Source organism: Triticum aestivum, chromosome 2B (genome assembly GCF_018294505.1).
Source record: "Triticum aestivum cultivar Chinese Spring chromosome 2B, IWGSC CS RefSeq v2.1, whole genome shotgun sequence".
NCBI classification, from domain to species: domain Eukaryota; kingdom Viridiplantae; phylum Streptophyta; class Magnoliopsida; order Poales; family Poaceae; genus Triticum; species Triticum aestivum.
In genome coordinates, this window is record NC_057798.1 from 689,466,968 (window position 1) to 689,484,897 (window position 17,930).

At 45.3% G+C, this 17,930-nt stretch overlaps 1 protein-coding gene and 1 non-coding gene across 2 annotated transcripts; one reads left to right on the plus strand and one right to left on the minus strand.

The window, feature by feature from the left end:
* Nucleotides 1-9,915: 9,915 nt before the first annotated feature.
* Nucleotides 9,916-12,600, plus strand: LOC123042102 (NAC domain-containing protein 21/22). The gene is made up of 3 exons (XM_044464624.1): nucleotides 9,916-10,186; nucleotides 10,486-10,796; nucleotides 11,989-12,600. The coding sequence occupies exons 1-3, from the start codon at nucleotides 10,006-10,008 to the stop codon at nucleotides 12,361-12,363; spliced, it is 867 nt and encodes a 288-aa protein (XP_044320559.1). The 5' UTR covers nucleotides 9,916-10,005; the 3' UTR covers nucleotides 12,364-12,600.
* Nucleotides 10,288-10,361, minus strand: TRNAV-AAC (transfer RNA valine (anticodon AAC)). Its single transcript has one exon. It is a non-coding gene; the product is annotated as a tRNA-Val (tRNA).
* Nucleotides 12,601-17,930: the final 5,330 nt, after the last annotated feature.

A 17,930-nucleotide genomic window follows, 5' to 3' on the forward strand; every position in this document is an offset into this window, starting at 1 on the left:
TATACTCCTTTTGAATTTTCATGAATTCACGATCTTTTTAGAAAAATCAATGGTCAACCAGTCAGCGGTCAACTGTGAAATATAGCGAGCGAGCGGTCTTTGCTGGGCCGGCTCACGGGGAGCTGGCGCATGAAGTGGCGCTTAGAGCGCCGATTAGGAGGAGCTCTCACAGGGCATTTCCTATTTGGCGCTGCAGGCGCCGGTTATAGCTGTTTTCTGCAAACCGGCGCCTGCAGCGGCGCTAGCTGGGCTCGGCCCAAGTACCATTCCCCCCCTGTTTTGAAACTCAAAAAAAGGAGATCAAGTGCGCAGCCAAGAATCGAACCGAGGATCTCTACGTTGAAGGCTAACCTGAGACTAACCACTACGCCAACACCTTGATTGGTGGATGCAAACCTCCTTTCCATTCTTTTATACATACAGGAAATGCCAAATATGTTTTCTGCGTTTTTTTCCTTTCTTCTTTTGTTTCCTGTTTCCTTTTTTCTTAAATGCGTGAAATGTTTACAATTAGATGTTATTTTTTTTCCTAATTCATAAACTTTTTATTTAAATCGATGAACTTTTTTCAATTTCATTGAACTTTTTCAAGTTCAATGAACTTTTTCAAACTCGATTAACTTTTTTTTGAAAATGAATCAACTTTTGAACATTTTGATGAACTTATTTTAAAGACAAAATCGATGAACTTTTTTCAATTTGATATTTTTTTTTCAAATTTCATGAACTTTTTCGATCCGATGAACTTTTTTTTTCAAATCCAATGAACTTTTTCCAGTTTGATGATATCTTTTTAAATCCGATGAATCTTTTTTCAAATTCATGAACTTTTTTTTTATAAATTTATGAAGTCTTTAATAAATTCGTGAACTTTTTTTACAATTCAATGAACTTTTTCTGAAATTTGATGAACGTTTTTCAATTTCGATGAACTTTTTTCAAATTCAGTGAACTTTTTTCATATTTGGTGAACTTTTTTCGAATTTGGTGAACTATTTCTGATATTCGATGAACCCTTTTCAATTTTGGTGAACCTTTTTCAAATTTGGTGAACATTTTTTCAAAATCAATAAACTTTTTTCAAATTCACAAAGTTTTTCTATTTTTGTGAACTTTTCTTTTGAATTCAGGGTTTTTGTGATTGCGTTTTCACATTTATGTTTTCTTTATTCAAATATAATTTATAGTGGGTATATAATAGCATATGTTTAATGTTTGTACTGATTGAAAGGTCAAAGTGAACAGTTTTCCTAATGTAAACGAAAACCTCGCGTTGGTGCAATGGTTAGCACATGTGTCGTTGACCTGGGCGTTGGGGCTTCGAGTCCCACTTCTCCCTCATATTTTTTCTTCGCCGTTTGCTTTTCAGCGGGTTGCTGGGCCTGGCCATTTAGTGTCCGTGCAAGCGCCAGGGGCGTGAAACGGCGCCTGCAGCGCTCAATAGGAGCTCCCCTCTCACAGACATGCGTTAACACCAACGTTTTGGGCTCTGGGGCCTTCATTATTATCAAATGTTTATGTGGGCCTTTGTTGAGTGCTCATATTCCCCTCCTTCCGAGTCAAATCCCTCAAAGCTTCACAGAGCCAACTAACTGAAACGGCCAAATGACACATTTTTGTACAAAATTGAGAAATGCAATATTTCATTTTGTATTAGTTTGAAGATATTATTACTTAGTAAAAAGTCAGTTGTTCATAATTCTTAAATATATGCTTATGACTTTAAAATCAAAATTTATACATCATATTTTGTGTATTGCAAAGGGCAAGTGTTCATGTATTTCTAAATAGACATTCATGACTTCAAAAACAATTTTTCACATATTTTAAAGTAATTTTCACGTATCTTAGAAAATATGTTTAAGCATTACAGAACAAATTGGTCATATATATGAAAATAAATATTCATGACCTAAAAAATAAATATTCATGTACGCAAAATAAGTATTGATGTATTTATTTTAAAAGGAAATAAAAACATAGAAAAAGTCCAAAACTAAACAAAATATGAGGAAAAATAAAAGAAAATTAAAAGAAACAAAAATTTAAGCCCGGACCCATGGCACTCTTTAGTGGCCAGCACATTACCCGTGCTTAAGCGAAACGCCCCCCACATCCTTCACCAAAACGAACAACAAGCTTCATGTCTACCTTTCCCCTAAAAAATGCTAATCTCGGTTGCTAGTATATTTAATGTTATGTGAGACCGAAAATCCCCAATTAGAATCAAGGAAATATGTAATGATGTACCTCGAGATGGTATGACGCTAATATTGCATAACTCAGGGACCAAAAATTAACCGAAACTTTCAATTATTGCCAACAGCATCATTACTACAATTTGTATTTACCACACCCAAAGTTCAAAGTCAAAATCTGATCTAAACTTGAAAATGAAAACAGAAACACTATAGTAAATAGACCAAATAAACTATGAGACTAGGCTCTATTTGGATTGGGTGTAATTATTGTGTATTCTCCAATATTTAGCTAAACAAATTAGACACAATCAAGATATGCTCATTCTAAAAAAACCTAGCATTCCCGTGGGGAAAGAACACACCCCAGTTTTCATCCTACAGAAATGCGGGGGAGATGCGAACCGACGCGTTTCTTTTCTTCTGACAAAACCTTCGATCTATCCATCTTTAAATATGGTAGTACAGCAAACATTAGAAATAATAATAATTACATTCAGACCCGTATACCACCTAGCGAAGACTACAAGCTTTGAAGAGAGCCGAAGACACGCCACCGTCATCACCCCTTCCTCGTTGGAGCCGGGCAAAATTTGTTGTAGTAGATAGTTGGAAAGTCATCGTGCTAAGACCTCATAAGACCACGGAGAATTGATTATTTTTCACATCGGCATCCAGATGATCGACACAACCGCAATTCATTGGATCTGAAGTGCAAGATGCGTCCACTATCCACACAGCGGTGATTTTCCATGACTTAATTACATATATATCGGTAGCACGGTAGCATTCATTCAGATATGGTAGCGACTGATATTCTTTTGTCCTACACGAATTTGTTGAGCTGAACCATTTTTTTGAATATGTTGATCCTAGTCAGCACCTGTGACAAGTACCCGTACCGAAGAGCCACACGAGTACACGACAAGGTTACAAGAAGCAGCTTACAAAAGCTTGTGCAGCAACCTTATCTGACGGGTGCACAATCGAGGTGCCGTTTGCTGAATCCTCTCCACAAAGAATAAACCCATTTTTATATGCAGTCAGAAAGGTCAAGCCGGTGAATAATCGTCCTCACGTCTTCGCAGGGTTAGCTCACCAGCTGGATCATCGGCCGATTCGTCGCAAATGCGCACGTGTGACATGCTCTGCTGGGTAAGTTACAGATGGCGCCAAGCCTCAATCTCCGTCAGGTTCAACGAATGCCAGCTCAGATCACTTGGGGGCGTGTGCTACAAATAATTAAGTTTCCAATCTTATCTGAAACCGAAGAGGAAGTTTCCTTCGGGTCGTTCGTTTACCATAGCACGCAATGTGCTTATGCATCGTGGAGTGTCTTGGCACAGGGGGCAGTAACAGTGTCATCTTCAGATGAAAACGGTAGTCTTGGCAGTATTCGATGCACCCCCGCTGACAAATTGTATGGGGAACTCTTACTAGAATATGTTCAACGGGCTATTTCCTTGACAGAACAACCACGACTCTTTTTGTCATAGAAACAACACGCACGTTCACACACACACGGTACCCGTGAACCCACCTTGAGCCAGCGTGGATCAACGGTGGCCCTGCTACTTCGTACAGAAATCATATAAATACTGTCGTACGTGTAGCAACGCTCGTTATGAATGTACACATGCACACACATTTTACTCGTATGATCACCTTACTAGTGTTACTTCTATTCTTACTATGTGAATCTTTGTCTTACTAGTGTTGCATTTTGTGGCCCTATGTGGTGCCATTCCATGATGTTAGAGCATCTACATCCCGATTTGGCAAATTCTACTCCTCGAACGCCCGCGGACGAGTCTGGGCGTGTCCGCGGACGCTGATTGGACAAACCTTCATTTTTTCTTCTCACAACCGGACACCTTAATTACCATATTCCAAATTATACAAACTCATGCCACTGCGTCGATGCATTACACACATCGTCCGGTTACTACATCACTAACATGTCATCGGACTACCAAAAATTGGCATGTTTGGCTATTATGGAGAAGATCATTCACGGTTGTCCTTGCCCTTCCCAGCGCCCTTTCCATTCTTGTCGCGGAAGTACCGGTTGAAGATACACTAGGGATCGAATCGGATCTACTCGTCGCCGGAGCTGTCCGACCCGTCGTTGTCCACCTTCTCCTCCTTGGATGACAGTCCAGCCATTGCACAGACCGCCCGATTATGCTCTCGGGGGAGGGCGCGTGTATTCCTCTGGTGCCACTTCTTTACAAAGCGGACGCGGATGGCTTCCTCCTCTACGATCGCCCGTGCTGCCTCCGCCGCCCTTATCCTCTCCTTCCCACGGTGGACGCACCGGTCCCGGCGGGACTCATACTCCGCCGGACTGGTGATGGGGAAGGGGAGATTTGGAGACTCCTGGGACTGCATGATCCAAGCGCATGATGCGCCGACGCTATGGGAGTCGTGCCGGACAGATCCTGCCATTGACCGGGCACTGTCCTCGCGGGAGCGGTGGAGTGCAATGTGGACGACCATTGCCTCCGCCAACCTGCACGGGATGACACCCTAGTCGAAGGATCCAGACTAGCCGGAGTCAGATTTGACTACAAGAAACCTGTTGATCCATGACAGATTTTGGGTGACATTTTTGGAAACCGTCATAGACGGTCTAGTACAGCCCCGCAGCGGCTCCAAAGCTCACTTGGGCCCACCCAAACCTGTCTTGTATAAAACCTAATTCGCTGCTCGCCATGTCAGAGAAGGACGGAGATCACCGGACGGGAGCTTGGGTGGCGGAGTGGAGTGGAGTGGAGTGAAGTGGCTAGGGTTTGGTTCGACGAGTGGATGTGGAGAAATATATGTAGGGTCGGATGGGCCAACCTCACGTCGGACGCGCCGAGACGCCCCAATAGCCGCCCCATATTTGGACCGAATATGAGAGGTGCCTGTGAGGCCGGGCGTTTGAGGCCCATTTGAGGCGCTCGTCTGGGTCGAATTTTCGTGACCGGACCGTCCGCCCGGGCGTTTGAGTCAGATTTGGGGCGCCGGAATGAAGATGCTCTTAGGTACCTCATAGCATGATTTTGTCTTTCGCAAGTCATTAGGCGAGGACGTTTAAGACATCACCTGAGTAACTTATTGGTTTAGTGTATCTTCGCAGGATTGCAAAATGCAGAGAACCGGGGGTTGGTCCTTGTATCATCTAAGCAAATCCTAGATAAAACTAATCTATGAGATGCTAGATCATAGTGTCTTTTTTCCTTCTATTTTTCTTTTCCTTTTGGGAGCTAGAAATGAGGTGCTAGCTAGTGTCACATCATTCCACCTCTAAAGCAACGTTCTACTCTTCGCTTGGATGTGGCTCAAGATCTTCGCCCCCTTAGTACCAGCGAGCGAGAACTTCGAAAGAGACTTAAGAGAAAAGTGATTGGCCTTGCTGTTCTTGAGCGTGCGCGGAAAAGACAAAGCTCAAGAATCTCGAACTTGAAAGACGGTGACGCCAACACTCGTTTCTTCCACCTTCGCATTAACCATAGGCGAAGGAAGAACTTCATTCACCGGCTCAGGCACAACAACGGGTGGGTTACTTCTCACGACCACAAGAAGTCCATCATTCAAAACCACTTCTCAGAGGTCACGAAGCGTGGTCAGCCGCGCACCACCGACATCAACTGGGACAACATCCCGATGCCTGCTTGCGATCTCATAGATCTGGGGACTGCCTTCTCAGAGGAGGAGGTGAAAAAGGCGATTTTTGATCTCCCCAGCGACAAAGCACCGGGTCCGGATGGCTACTCTGGGGCCTTCTCCAAGGCATGTTGGGAGATCATAAAAGATGATATCTTGCTTGCTGTCAATCACTTCTCAAACATGCGCTCCTCAAACTTAAGCTGGCTCAACTCGACGAACATTGCTCTCATCCCGAAGAAGGATGGGGCGGAGTGTATCTCGGATTTCCGTCCCATTAGTCTCATCCACGCTGTCGCGAAGATTATTGCAAAAATGATGGCAAACCGGCTGGCCCCTCACATGCACGACCTTGTCTCAAATGCTCAAAGTGCCTTCATCAAAAAGAGAAGCATCCACGACAACTTCATGTACGTCAGAAACTTGGCGAGAAAGTTCCATCGCAGCCGCTCCCCGACGCTATTGTTCAAGCTTGACATCAAAAAGGCTTTCGATTCTGTGTGTTGGGACTTCCTCATGGATCTGTTGAAGCACCTTGGATTCCCGGACAGATTTCGCGACTGGGTTTCGGCTTTGCTCTCTACAGCCACTTCGAGGGTGTTGATCAATGGAGTGTTGGGTGATCCGCTAAAGCATGGATGTGGTCTTCGTCAGGGAGACCCGCTCTCTCCCCTACTCTTCGTCTTGGCCATCGATCCGCTCCACCACCTCCTCTGCAAGGCCACGACCCAAGGGCACCGTCACCCTCTCTGTGGCAGATCTTCCCCCGTTCGGGCCTCGCTCTATGCCGACGATGCAGCCATATTTGTTAAGCCCATTAAGGAAGATGTCCAATTCCTTGCTGCAACTCTGACCTCCTTTGGAGCGGTAACTGGCCTTGTCACCAACTGTGCAAAAAGTTTGGTTGCCCCCATCCGATGCGACAACATCAACCTTGATGAGGTTCTTCATGCTTTCCCGGCGGTGCGCACCTCGTTCCCAATGTGTTACCTTGGACTCCCGCTTGCTGTTAAACGCCTCAAACGAATCCACTTCCAGTACCTTGAGGATAAAATTGCAGGCAAGCTCCCTCCATGGCAAGGAAGGCTTGTGGCCTCTGCCGGCCGTATTATTCTTGTTAAGGTTGTCCTAACCGCCATTGCCATCTATCACCTCACGCCCCTCGACATCCTGGTGGAGGTCCTCAAGAAAATTGATAGTATTCGCCGTGCATACCTTTGGGCGGGCTCGGACAAGGTCTCTGGAGGAAAATGTAAGGTTAACTGGGAGCTTGTCTGCAAACCTAAGGAAAAGGGTGGGCTTGGAGTGCTTAATCTGGACAAGTTTGCTAAGGCTCTACGGCTCCGATGGCTTTGGTTCGAATGGACTGATAGGAGAAAGCCCTGGATTGGCATGGGGACTCCGTGTACTGATGAGGATAGCCACTTCTTTGCGGCTGCCACTTCGGTCACTGTTGGGAACGGACGAACTGCGCAATTCTGGAACTTGTCGTGGCTCAATGGCTTGCGCCCCCGTGACATTGCACCGGACCTCTTCCATCTTTCTCGCAAGAAAAACTCCTCAGTCCGGCAAGCCATGGCCAACAATCTCTGGATCGCAAATATTGACGTCACCAACGGGTCTGTACCTCGCGCAGATTGAGCAATTTGCTGACCTTTGGGAAAAGGTTTCAACGGTGGCCCTCGAGGAAGAAGTGGAAGACTCGATTATATGGAAGTTTTCTAAGGACGGAACGTACTCAGCTTCCTCGGCTTACAAGGCGCAATTCGAAGGCCTCACCTCCTCTGATCTTGTCCAGTCAGTGTGGAGTGTGTGGGCTCTGGCAAGGTGCAAATTCTTTGCTTGGCTGGTTCTTCAAAATAGGGTTTGGACATCAGACCGCTTGATCCGTCGTGGGTGGCCCAACTGCGGCTTGTGTCCTCTCTGCAAGCAAGGGCAGGAGTCCGCGGCCCACCTTCTCTTCCAATGCCACTTCTCTTTGCGCATCTGGAACGACATTCTCCCGTGGCTCGGAATGCACCACATCTCTACTTCTTCTTGGTCGGCGAGCGCTTCGGTCAAAGGATGGTGGAACGATAACCTTCAGATTCGTCTCGGCTCGCCCAAAGCCCTTGCCTCATTGATGATGCTCATCTCATGGGAGATTTGGTCCGAGTGCAACGCGAGAGTCTTTCGCAACGTTGCAGTCCCTCCGGTGGTAATCATTAACAAGATCAAGCAAGAGGTGTCGCTTTGGGCTTTGTCAGGTGCCATGCACTTGGGTATTGTAATGCCGCGAGAGTAGTCTTTTACCTTTTGCCGCTTGCGGCTTTGTCTGAAACCTTCTTCTTAATTAATGAAATGGCAAATCTTTTGCCTCGTTTCAAAAAAATAAATAAAGCAACGTTCTACTACTAACTAAAAAACCAGAAGTTAGTACATGTTGGTGTACTTGTTTGTTTCATTTTTATTTTGTTCTTGGGTATGAGGCGCAGGTGTCGGCTTGCCTTGCCTTGCCTTGCCTCACTGCTTCCGTTAACCTCACACGCTGATTGGGCACATGCCACATTATGGCTGCTACGCTCCCCACTTGAAATTGTTTGAGGAATTTAGACCATCTGCCTACGGGGAGCTGGTAACCACGCCGACAGCCTCCGGCGGAGATCTTGGCCTTACGTGTTTGACATGGCCTTTTGTTCAGGTGCGTCCATCACACACGCTCCTGCTTGCATATGCATCTCCTGGGTTTTGACTTGTGTGGCATGGCATGGCAGGATCGATCGACGCCCGGCTAGATCTCCTCCTGCAGCCGCAGGTTCATTCTTAATGCTCACTAGATCTCCTTCCCTGAAAAGGACCGACATGACTATCTCCTGAGGAAATTTCATCTCCTGAGAAGAGTGGACAACCTGTAGTACTACCGCTCCTTATCATGTGATCGGAAGTCCAGACAGCAGCAGCTGATTTTGTTCGGTTCAGAGAGTAGACTTTGTTTTTTAAAAGTCTACTTTTCTTCCAGGAGTTTGTGTTCCGAGTTCAGACTTGACTGGGATCGATGCTACTGTAGTACTGTACGGTGCCCTGCGTCTCCTGAATCGGGCAAAAGGGTGTGTACAGAAACAGAATACTGATTCGTTAGACAAGAACAAACAGTATCGTTTTACCCACTTGTCACTGAACTGAAAAGGACGCGCACATAGCTACAGCCTACAGAGAAAACTACTACGGACTTGTCAACTGCCCGACTGCCGACAACAGTAGGTGCCATTTCTTCACCTTCTGCTCCACCGGGAATTTACCAAAACAAGGATGAAAAGGCACAGGTTCACTTATTAGAACTCAGTTCTTTCAGCTGCAAAGTATCGATGTACACCTACTGAAAGTGAAAACCAACTTCAACTTGCGCCATCTCTTTTCGATGGAGGTTGTCACCATCTTTTTCTTTGCCATCTTTTAAACTCAGCCAATCCATCCATCCTTTAGGCAGTCGACGGTTGCCGGACGTAAAAAAGTCTTTGACATGGTCTCACCAGTCACTGTAACACAGTAACAAAAGGTCTTCTGCTTGAAGCGGCTGTCTGCCACTGCCATGGGATGGAGCGACGGCCAAGAACACGCAAACGATCGACCGGTTGGCCATCCGGTGTTTGTCAGAGGTCACAAGACAGTGTTAGTTTGGCAGTTTTGGATTAGCCCTCTGACTGAGGATACCCCATTTCTGGCTTGGCATGTCCGTGGATCACGATAGATCGCCGTCGCCATACTGGCGGTCGCCGTCGGTTTTATCAGAAGCTTGTCATGGATAGATCGACGCGATGATCCATGGACCATGAATCTGAGTATCTGGCCGTAGTATCACCTGGTAGGCTGTTACTGTTTGATGGAGACCTAAGAGGTAGGGAATATCCAGAGTAGCAATGAATAATCACCGGCGCCAGTTTTCATTTTCTGTAACATATACGACCGGTTCAAAAGAATTTGCATCATCTACAGTGCGCATCGTCGTTGCGTCAGACTCTTCTTTCCTAGTGACATGCTCACAAGGGGTCCATGGCTAGCGAGATCTCTTCCTCTATTAATACCGGCCGGGGCCCCGGCCCCATCGTGTTCGGTCGTGTACTTCTCTATCTATCCAATCTTTTTTCCTGTCTGTTTCAAGACCTCTGGGAGAGCAAAAATGAGCAGCTCGATGAGCATGGTGGAGGCAAGGCTGCCGCCGGGGTTCCGGTTCCACCCCAGGGACCACGAGCTCGTGCTGGACTACCTCTGCCACAAGCTCTCTGGCGGTGGTGGCCGCGCCGGCGGCGTGGACATGGTCGACGTCGACCTCAACAAGTGCGAGCCATGGGAGCTTCCAGGTACGATCTTTCGTCCCTTCCATCATGCACCCAGATCATGCAGCAGCAGAAGGGAAATATTCAGTTTTGAGGGATAAAAAAGAGGAAAAACATAATGATAATGGCTTCGCCCGGGTTTGAACCGGAGACCTTCAGTGTGTTAGACTGACGTGATAACCAACTACACCACGAAACCTTGCTGCTCTGTGCCTGATTAGATTTTATTAGTAGCAGTGATTATAGCAGCAACCATGAATCATTGCGTTCAGTTCAATAGTGCTGATTTTAATCGTCTCTTACCCATTGTTGCATGCACGCAGACGCGGCGTGCGTGGGCGGCAAGGAGTGGTACTTCTTCAGCCGGCACGACCGCAAGTACGCGACCGGGCAGCGCACCAACCGCGCCACACACACCGGCTACTGGAAGGCCACGGGCAAGGACCGCGTCATCACCGGCGACGGCGCGGCGGCGGTCGTCGGGATGCGCAAGACGCTCGTCTTCTACCTGGGGAGAGCCCCCCGGGGAACCAAGACCGAGTGGGTCATGCACGAGTTCCGCGCCGAGGGCCGCCCGCCGGCCCGCCGTCAGCTCGCCGACCACCCCCACGGCTCGCCGCCGTTTCTCCTCGAGGTACGTGTCCCACTTCTGCACTTCATGCACGCCACACGTTCCGATGACTGTCGCGGATCGACGGCTCGCATGAGTTGCATGTTTGCGCAGCCATTCTATCTCGGATACCATTTGTTTTGCGTGACTAGGAACAGGACGGAGGAGCCTGTGGCTGTATGCATGAACTAGGAGTTTGCTTGCCAGCGCGTGCCATTATAAATTAGTTTTACAGTTAATTATGTACAGAGGAGTCAGACAGTAATAGTACTCGTTGATTATGTTTTTCAGTTATAACAAGAAATGGAATCCGGCTCCCCTTTGGGAGGGAGGCGTATAGAGAAAATGCACTCACTGATTGGGCTTAGCCTTTTAGTATTATTTCACTCCCGGCTGTTCGTGCAGAGGAAGGTAGCTTATTCATCTGTTGCATATAGTTGAACATTGCTATTTTTGACCGCCAGATAAAATATTTCTTTTGTATTCTGTCTAGCTGTACATACGATTCGGTACGTGCTGCGTCGATCCCGATAAGATAAACTACGTATACTTACGACGACTATACATGCCACTAGGCAATCATTGTTGGTGACCTAGTCTAGCTTATCGAAATGCAAACATGGTACACACATAGTACTATGACATATCACCAATGTCGTTCCAAGGTTTGGTGAAGGCAACGTCCAAGGTTGTTCGCTTGGCGCCGTCGCCATACATCAGCCCGGCATTAAACAAACATGATACTGCTTTGAAAAGGATCTGACCATCGCATTATCATTTTTGCATTCATCCAACTTTGACTTCTTTTTTTCGTCGAGGTGAAGCTCAAGTTGACAAAAAATATTTTGACATTGGCATCCCAAGTTGCCAATTCTTTCGTTAGCAGAACATGTGGCTATTGTGACTCCTTATGGTCACAAATGAATAGTGTGTTTCTTGGGAAAAAAATAGTATGCAGTATCTTATTTGAGAAAAAAAAAGTACGCATGTACTCCCTCCGTCTCAAAATGTAATATCATTTTTACACTATATGTCAAAAATGATTTTATATTTTGGTACGGAGGGGTTATCTTATTCTCTTCTTTTAGATTCCGACATGCGATGTGCGCGAGCTTGAATCATCTAGTGTCCATAAAAAAATATAGTGTCCATCAAATTCACTTATCTAGATATAACATACTCCAAGTGTTAAAATGGAAAATATTGCAAAACGCAGGAGGACTGGGTGCTGTGCAGGGTGTTCTACAAAAGCACAACAGCTGCTCCAACACCGGCCTCCGACGAGTCATCAGGTTCCCAGAGCAGCGAGGTCGGCATGGCGCCGGCACTTCTGCCCATAGCACCCATCGACGCCGTTGGCCGCATGCCCATGGCTGCGATCACCGACAGCTTCCGTGGGCACCAGGAGTACTCCACCAGCCTCCTCATGGCCCCGCAGCACTGGCCGGTGGCGCCATTGCCGTTCAGGAGCTTCAGGGACCTGCTAGGCGACATGGTGGAAAGCAGCAGCGGTGACCCGAAGCCGGAGTGGAGCGTAGACGACGGCTATACGCGGCACAGCGGCATGCCGCAGGCTTGGAATCCGTTCTGACGAGTTGATGAGTTCTCGCAGGCTAGGTAGTATAGTAAGGGTAGTATACGCTGTGTTGTCCACTCGATCGTCATATGCTTGATTAGTGATCAATTTCTTCCCTTCTCTTCTGTAGCAGTGTGATTATGTACAGCATTTATCAGCCCTAGTGCAGTCATCAGCCACACATTTCAGGTTGGTTAAATGGGGTGTAAAATCACTGTATTTCAGATATCACCTATTGTTATAAAAAATGGGGTGTATATTACTTGAAACTAGTTCTTTGCATTACAATCGCCCAAGAGCCTGGTTTTTGTTGTTGTTGTCACTATTTGTTTTCAGATTGCTTACCACATACACCATGTGGTGCCTAAGATCCGAGTCCGGCACGGGATAACACCATCGCAGAATGCCTCCCTCCCTACTACGAGCCAAGATAGGAGCATCTATATTTCAGTCGATTTTACAAATTTGTTTGTAGAAAACTGAACACATGTTCACCGTATTATAAACACTAGATGATTCCTCCCATAAAAATTGTCTTACATTGTGGGACGGAGGGCGTATGTTTTAAGAAGTTTCGATTGTATGAACATGAATATTTGGAGTAATATTCAGTCAAAATATATATTTGCAGTAATAATATGAGAACTTAAAATGCATATGATTTATTTTGTTTGATTACTATATATTTGCAATTTTCCCAAACATTGCATTTTTTGCATATTGAGGTGAGCTTTTACGATATACTTGCATGTTGAGAGAAATAAATTAACGGGGCTAGCTACTACGATATAGAAGATTGTCCATCGCAATAAAATACAATTGATTTATTATAAACAAATAGGGTAATAGGGTGAAAATTATCATACATATTTGCATGTTGAGGTCGAGTTTTTCTTATGCATGGTTGCATGTTGAGGTGGCCTTTTTTTCCATGCATATTGCATGCTAAGATGACATATTTGCAAATTGAGAAAAATAGATTAGTGGGCTTAGCTATTTAGATATAAGAAATGTGTTTATCTAATAACAAGAGTGTAATATTCCCTCACTTGGATGTGAATCAACTAATATAAAAAGGCCATATAGTCTAATATCCGTTGTGTTATAATAGTTTGTTCACGTAGTGCAAAAACAACTTTACTATTTGTTCTCAAAGTTCAATAAAAGAAAACATATCTTCAGGCTTCATCCACCCCCGCGCCTCCCTCCTTTGTGACAAGAGGGGACACCACTGCCACCACCCCCAGTTCCCCCTCCCCTCCCCATCTTCGCGCTGCCGCAAGCTGGAGGTGTCGTCGGCAAAGACGGGGTACGCTCTAGGTTAGGTGGCAGCAGGGCTCTTTGCATACACAATTGTCTCTTATTGGGTACGCTCTAAATCTGTTGTCTCGAGGTATACCAGATTTGATGGGGCACTGTCTGGTAGGCGATCGACGGCACGAGCCATGTGTGCCGATGCAGAGGAAAGACATGTCCCCAGCCTGAGGTGGGCTCTCCGCATACGTGCCCGATGTGTTTTTGCTGGGCAGTCGTGGTAGATCTTCCTCGGGCGGCGGAACTTCCGAGTATGGCGTTCCTTCGTCCATTTCTCGTGGTGGGGACTAGCGGGTAGACGGGTAGGTGGATGTTTCCCCTCTTATGGGTGGCGTTCAAGCGTTCTAGCATCAACGAAGGGTTCCGAGATGGATGCTGGGGTGGCGGCTTCGGGTGGCGGGCTGCTTGGTTGGTTCTCGGTCGGGCTTCCTACTGGCTATGGTTGCTACGCTTCTTGGTCGGGTGGGTGTCAAGGGGTGTAGCGGTGGGTGGCTTTGGCATTTTCTTTGCCAACATTATTGTGGGTGCCCAAACCTCGTTCTGGCGGTCTGAAATTTGTCATGGCGGGCCTTCCTCCAGGGTGGGTTTGCTGACCAAGGGTACCTTGTTATGACATGAGTGAGCTTCCGATCGAAAGCCTACTTTGGCGTGGATTACAGTGACGCCCACTGATGCCGCTTTTCTCTTGAGAACATCGTCATGATTGCCCTCTCCATGCCAGGGCTCCGGGTGAAAACCCTTCTCCGTCCCTTTGGATTCGGTGCTGGCGACGCTATGCATCGTTACCATCGTGGGGGCGTTGTCATGGAGCTCAGGTACCTTAGGTTGTGCCGAGGCGGTGTTTTTAGGCCCTCCCATGTTCATTCTCATTGGCATAGTCATATCATGTTTGTGCATTTGTGTTTCTAATGCAATATTTATTGTCCATTTATCCCTTGATCTGCTTTGTAAGAGGGTTTACTCACTACCTTGTATCTATAAGGTGGGACAAAAGCCTATTTCGAGAAAGTTTGTGCAAAGTAACTCAGGTTGGAGCATTGCTTTCCACCTCTGACAAAAAAAGGGGGAGGAGTTAATGAAAGAAAGATGAAAGATAATTGAAGACGTTGAAGATGTCTAGTTCCACTTTGTGATATGGAAATTCATTTCATGACTACAAATTAAACATGATTAAAGTCATTGCAGTCCATCGATGTGTATGGTTGTTACAAAAGTACCCAACCCTCCAATGAGTTCATGTAGGTCCATCAACGCATTCGACGACTCCCCTCCTCTCTCGGCCTCCTTATTGTTGGTTCGAAGGGAACTATTGAATTCCCCTCACGCAAGTTGTTTGTCAGTGGCTATGATTTGTTGATATTTGGGTGTCAACCCTTCACCGCTTTGAATCTCACGGTAGTGATGGCGGTGGAGAGTAAGGCTCCCGATCTCCTACAAATGTGGCGACTCTCTTTTCTTGGTGTTGGGTCTAGGAGGCAGTATTGCGCCATATGGATCCTTTCATATGAGTAGGTGCCTTGTCTAGTCAACAACAGACCCTTTTAATCCATGGCCTTTGGCATTTGGGAAACAATGGCGCACTTCGTCAATGTGCTCAATTTTTTTAGCTGTAGGAAAATGTCGGCCCCCATCTCTGGGTGTTTTTTGAGCTTTTTCTTGCCTTTTTTATTTGGCTTAAAAGCCAAAAAAATCACCTATACTCAATATGTTACATGATGGTATAAACCCCGTAAATAGATGTTTCTTGGCTTTTAAGTAAAAGTGCAAAATCCAGGAATAAACCCAACCAGCATATACAACAACAGTTTGACGTTATATTAAGAGCATTTGCACGGTCATGCTGGATACATACTATTGCATCACCAACACATTGCATAACACCACCTTTACCAATGAGGTCAGAAGCTAGGCCTACCGACATATCATTCTAATGAATAGGCAACAATGTTCTACAAAAAGGGAGAGTGGATCCCCTTGCCTTACTTCCTTGGCCGGTTGTGGCATTTCTTTTACTTCGTCAAACCGCACATTTACCGTTTCCATAACTTTCCCGTGGTGAGTTTTATAGATCCGATAAACTTATTGCATGCTTCCTCAAAATGAGTTTCCATATCACTCCCACTTGCTTTTAAACATGAGTATGATGTGGCAGCTCATCGAGGGCCAAAATACCATCTACGATATCATTTGTTTCAACAAAAAAACATTTTGGCTATTGCTGATAAGTTTTTTGGCAAAAGGTTCTACGCTCATGTTTTGAGTTTTGTAATCCACTTGTACATACATGCATTTTAAGAGACAAATAGGTTTGAATTGCTGAATCTTGTCAACACAAGATATTTTAGGTATTAGAGTGATTACCAAACATCCATATTGCCATTAGTCTGCACCCATTGTCACGCCCAATATGCGATCCTATCTGAGAGGAACTCAAAGATCCCACCAAGGATAGAGCCGCATATTGAAGACGCTTTTGCAAGGTGGATATCATTACATCGCACCATTACATAATAGATGGAGATACATACAAAGGCATACAAATGCCACATGAATACAACAAACATCATACAGAAGAGAGGCATCCGACTACAGATGAAATCAAATGGAAAACACAAACGACATCCACCCTGCTAGCCCAGGCTGCCGACCAGGAACCTATCCCTTGATCGAAGAAGAAGCAGAATAAGAACTCTAAAACAAGTAAACATCGCTCTCATGTCATGGCATCGCACTACCTGTACCTGCAATTGTTTTTGTAGTAATCTGTGACCCACAATGACTCATCAATCCCATTACCATGGGTATCAAGACTAGCAAAGCTTAATGGGTATAGAATGGATAAGTGGCAGTGGCAGCTCCAGGAAATTAAGGCTGGGTATTCATTCAAAAAAGGTTTTTTGCTCTAAATGTAATATATGAACCAAATAACATAACACTAGCAATATATGAACAAAACAACACTAGCATAACGACAATAGCAATATTTCAATGTATCAGACCATAACGACATGAATACATAAGTACCTTTTGATTGATAAAGTGATGATATCCTTCTTACCATATAACTTTGCGGTCGCCTTTTTGGAAGAGATTGATGACATCTTCATCCTTCACTTGATTGAAAAGTTCTCTCTCAACAAATGTAACCAAACAATTGTTCAAATATTCATCACCCATTTTGCTCCTTCGCTTATTTTTCACATGGCTCATTGAAGAGAATACCCTTTCAACACTAGCAGTAGCTACTGGCAGAATCAATACCAACTTAAGAAGCTTGTAAAAAATATGATATTGTTCATGCTTGTTTGTCTCCACAAGCACAACTGAAAGCTGACACAGATTTTCAGGTTTTGAAACCTTTCATCTCTACGCACATTAGTAACATACATGTTTAGTTGCCATGGAAGTCTTACCAGTTCATCCCTTGTAAAATCAGAAGCATAAAACTTTGTAGCAAGCCTAACTAATTTCTCTTGGTCATAAGCAGCAAATAGATGAAGTGGACAAAATGCTGCCATGCAAGAAAGTAGCTCCGTGTTTACCTCATCAAATCTGCCATTCAGCTCACTGATTTGCCTATCAATGACACCCACAAACATATCAACCTTGAAGCGGTGATAATTGGTCGGACCATTACATAAACCCCTTCTAGGACGGCCAATGGGAAAGTAAGGACCCTCCATATCAACAACTTTGATCTTATGCTTCGTACAAAAAGATGTCACCTTTGTGAGAAAATCATCCCATCCAGCATCGGTCCTCAAAGCCTCCAAGTAATACTTTGTGTCAGCAACAAGCTCAATAGCATGAACAATATCTTCGTCTTGCTTTTGCAGAGCTCTACACAACTCATCTGTGTATCCAAATATTTCTTGCATCAAGTGTGCCATGAAAACAAAGTCAAATGATCGAAATATTGTCTCTATGGATAGAGCCGCTTGTGCCTCCGCACCATGGTACTCGTCTCCAATCTTGCGAAGGACTCGTCATAGTGCACCATGCATAGAGATGACATGGTTCACAGTTTTAAAGTGAGAGCCCCAACGTGTATCACATGGCCTTCCCAAACCCATTTCCTGATTCAGCCCACTCCCTGTTTCTACTTCTTCCAATTCCAATGCATCAATGAGTTCTTCAGCCTGAGCTATCCGAAGCATTCTCATCTTTTTACAAGACATGCCAAGAGCATTTAACAAGTGTGCAAGCTGTTGAAAGAACCAAGTACAATCACCACTCTCCTTAGCAATAGCAACAAGAGTTAACTGTAG

Coding starts and splice junctions, on each gene's coding strand:
- LOC123042102 (XM_044464624.1), top strand. CDS start 10,006: ATGAGCAGCTCGATGAGCATGGTGGAGGCAAGGCTGCCGCCGGGGTTC. Junction 10,187..10,485: donor CGAGCCATGGGAGCTTCCAG/GTACGATCTTTC, acceptor GCATGCACGCAG/ACGCGGCGTGCGTGGGCGGC. Junction 10,797..11,988: donor CGCCGCCGTTTCTCCTCGAG/GTACGTGTCCCA, acceptor TGCAAAACGCAG/GAGGACTGGGTGCTGTGCAG.